The following is a 952-nucleotide window of genomic DNA, read 5'->3' on the forward strand; positions in this document are numbered from 1 at the left end:
CTGGGTTGATAGTACTGCAGTCTGCTGCAGTCTGCTACCGGCTGTACAACACGTCCACGGAGGAAAATAGTTATAGTAAAAGATCGATTTTTTAATTAATGAATCGATTTTGTGCCATTTAAAGGAAAATTGATTCGAATCGATTAAATCAAATTTTTCAACCCAGCTCTACACTGTACTGTTCTGTTTAAACTTTCCTTCTTCAGATCTTCAACTTCATCAACAAATCTCCTGAGGAGGAAGAGGAGGAGGAGGATGAAGATGTGTCTGACAGCGAGGACAGCGTCTTCTCAGGACTGGAGGATTCTGGGAGTGACAGTGAGGATGAGGAGGATGGTGTCGAAGAGGAGGGATCATATGATGAAGATGTGGAGGTGGAGTCAGAGCAGACTGAGCAGGTATGGTTTGAGCTGTGACTCACCTGCTGCTGTTCTCAGGGTTCTCCTGTAGAACCTCACCTGTGCTGTGTTGTATCTGCAGACAGAGAAGAAGAAGAAGAACAAGGAGGAGGGCAGAGTGAAAGAGGAAGAAGACGAGTACAAACATGACTCTTCAGATGAGGAGGTGCGTTCTTTTGGTTCTTTCGGGTTCTCCACATGTGTCTCCGGTGTTCTGTTGGGTTCTGTACTGCACCTTCAGGTTCTCCCAGAGTGTCTGAAACATTCTGTCAGGTTACTAAATGTTCTGGGTTCTCTAGTGTTCCTCAGTGGTCTTATAAATGTTCTGTTGGTTTCTGTAGTGTTCCGCAGTGGTCTTAATAATGTTCTGTTGGGTTCTCTAGTGTTCCTCAGTGCTCTTTATAATGTTCTGTTGGGTTCTCTACCTAGTGTTCCTCAGTGCTCTTTATAATGTTCTGTTGGGTTCTCTACTGTTCCTCAGTGCTCTTTATAATGTTCTGTTTGGTTCTCTACTGTTCCTCAGTGGTCTTATAAATGTTCTGTTGGTTTCTGTA

At 43.9% G+C, this 952-nt stretch overlaps 1 protein-coding gene across 1 annotated transcript in view; it reads left to right on the top strand.

The window, feature by feature from the left end:
* bop1 (BOP1 ribosomal biogenesis factor) overlaps nt 1-952 on the top strand; it is a 17,742-nt gene that overhangs the window by 5,117 nt on the left and 11,673 nt on the right. Inside the window, exons 3-4 of the mRNA XM_050035182.1 lie at nt 195-398; nt 481-564. Of these exons, the coding sequence (XP_049891139.1) occupies nt 195-398; nt 481-564 (288 nt within the window). The remainder of the gene's footprint in view (nt 1-194; nt 399-480; nt 565-952) is intronic.

Source organism: Epinephelus moara, chromosome 22 (assembly GCF_006386435.1).
Source record: "Epinephelus moara isolate mb chromosome 22, YSFRI_EMoa_1.0, whole genome shotgun sequence".
NCBI classification, from domain to species: Eukaryota; Metazoa; Chordata; class Actinopteri; order Perciformes; family Serranidae; genus Epinephelus; species Epinephelus moara.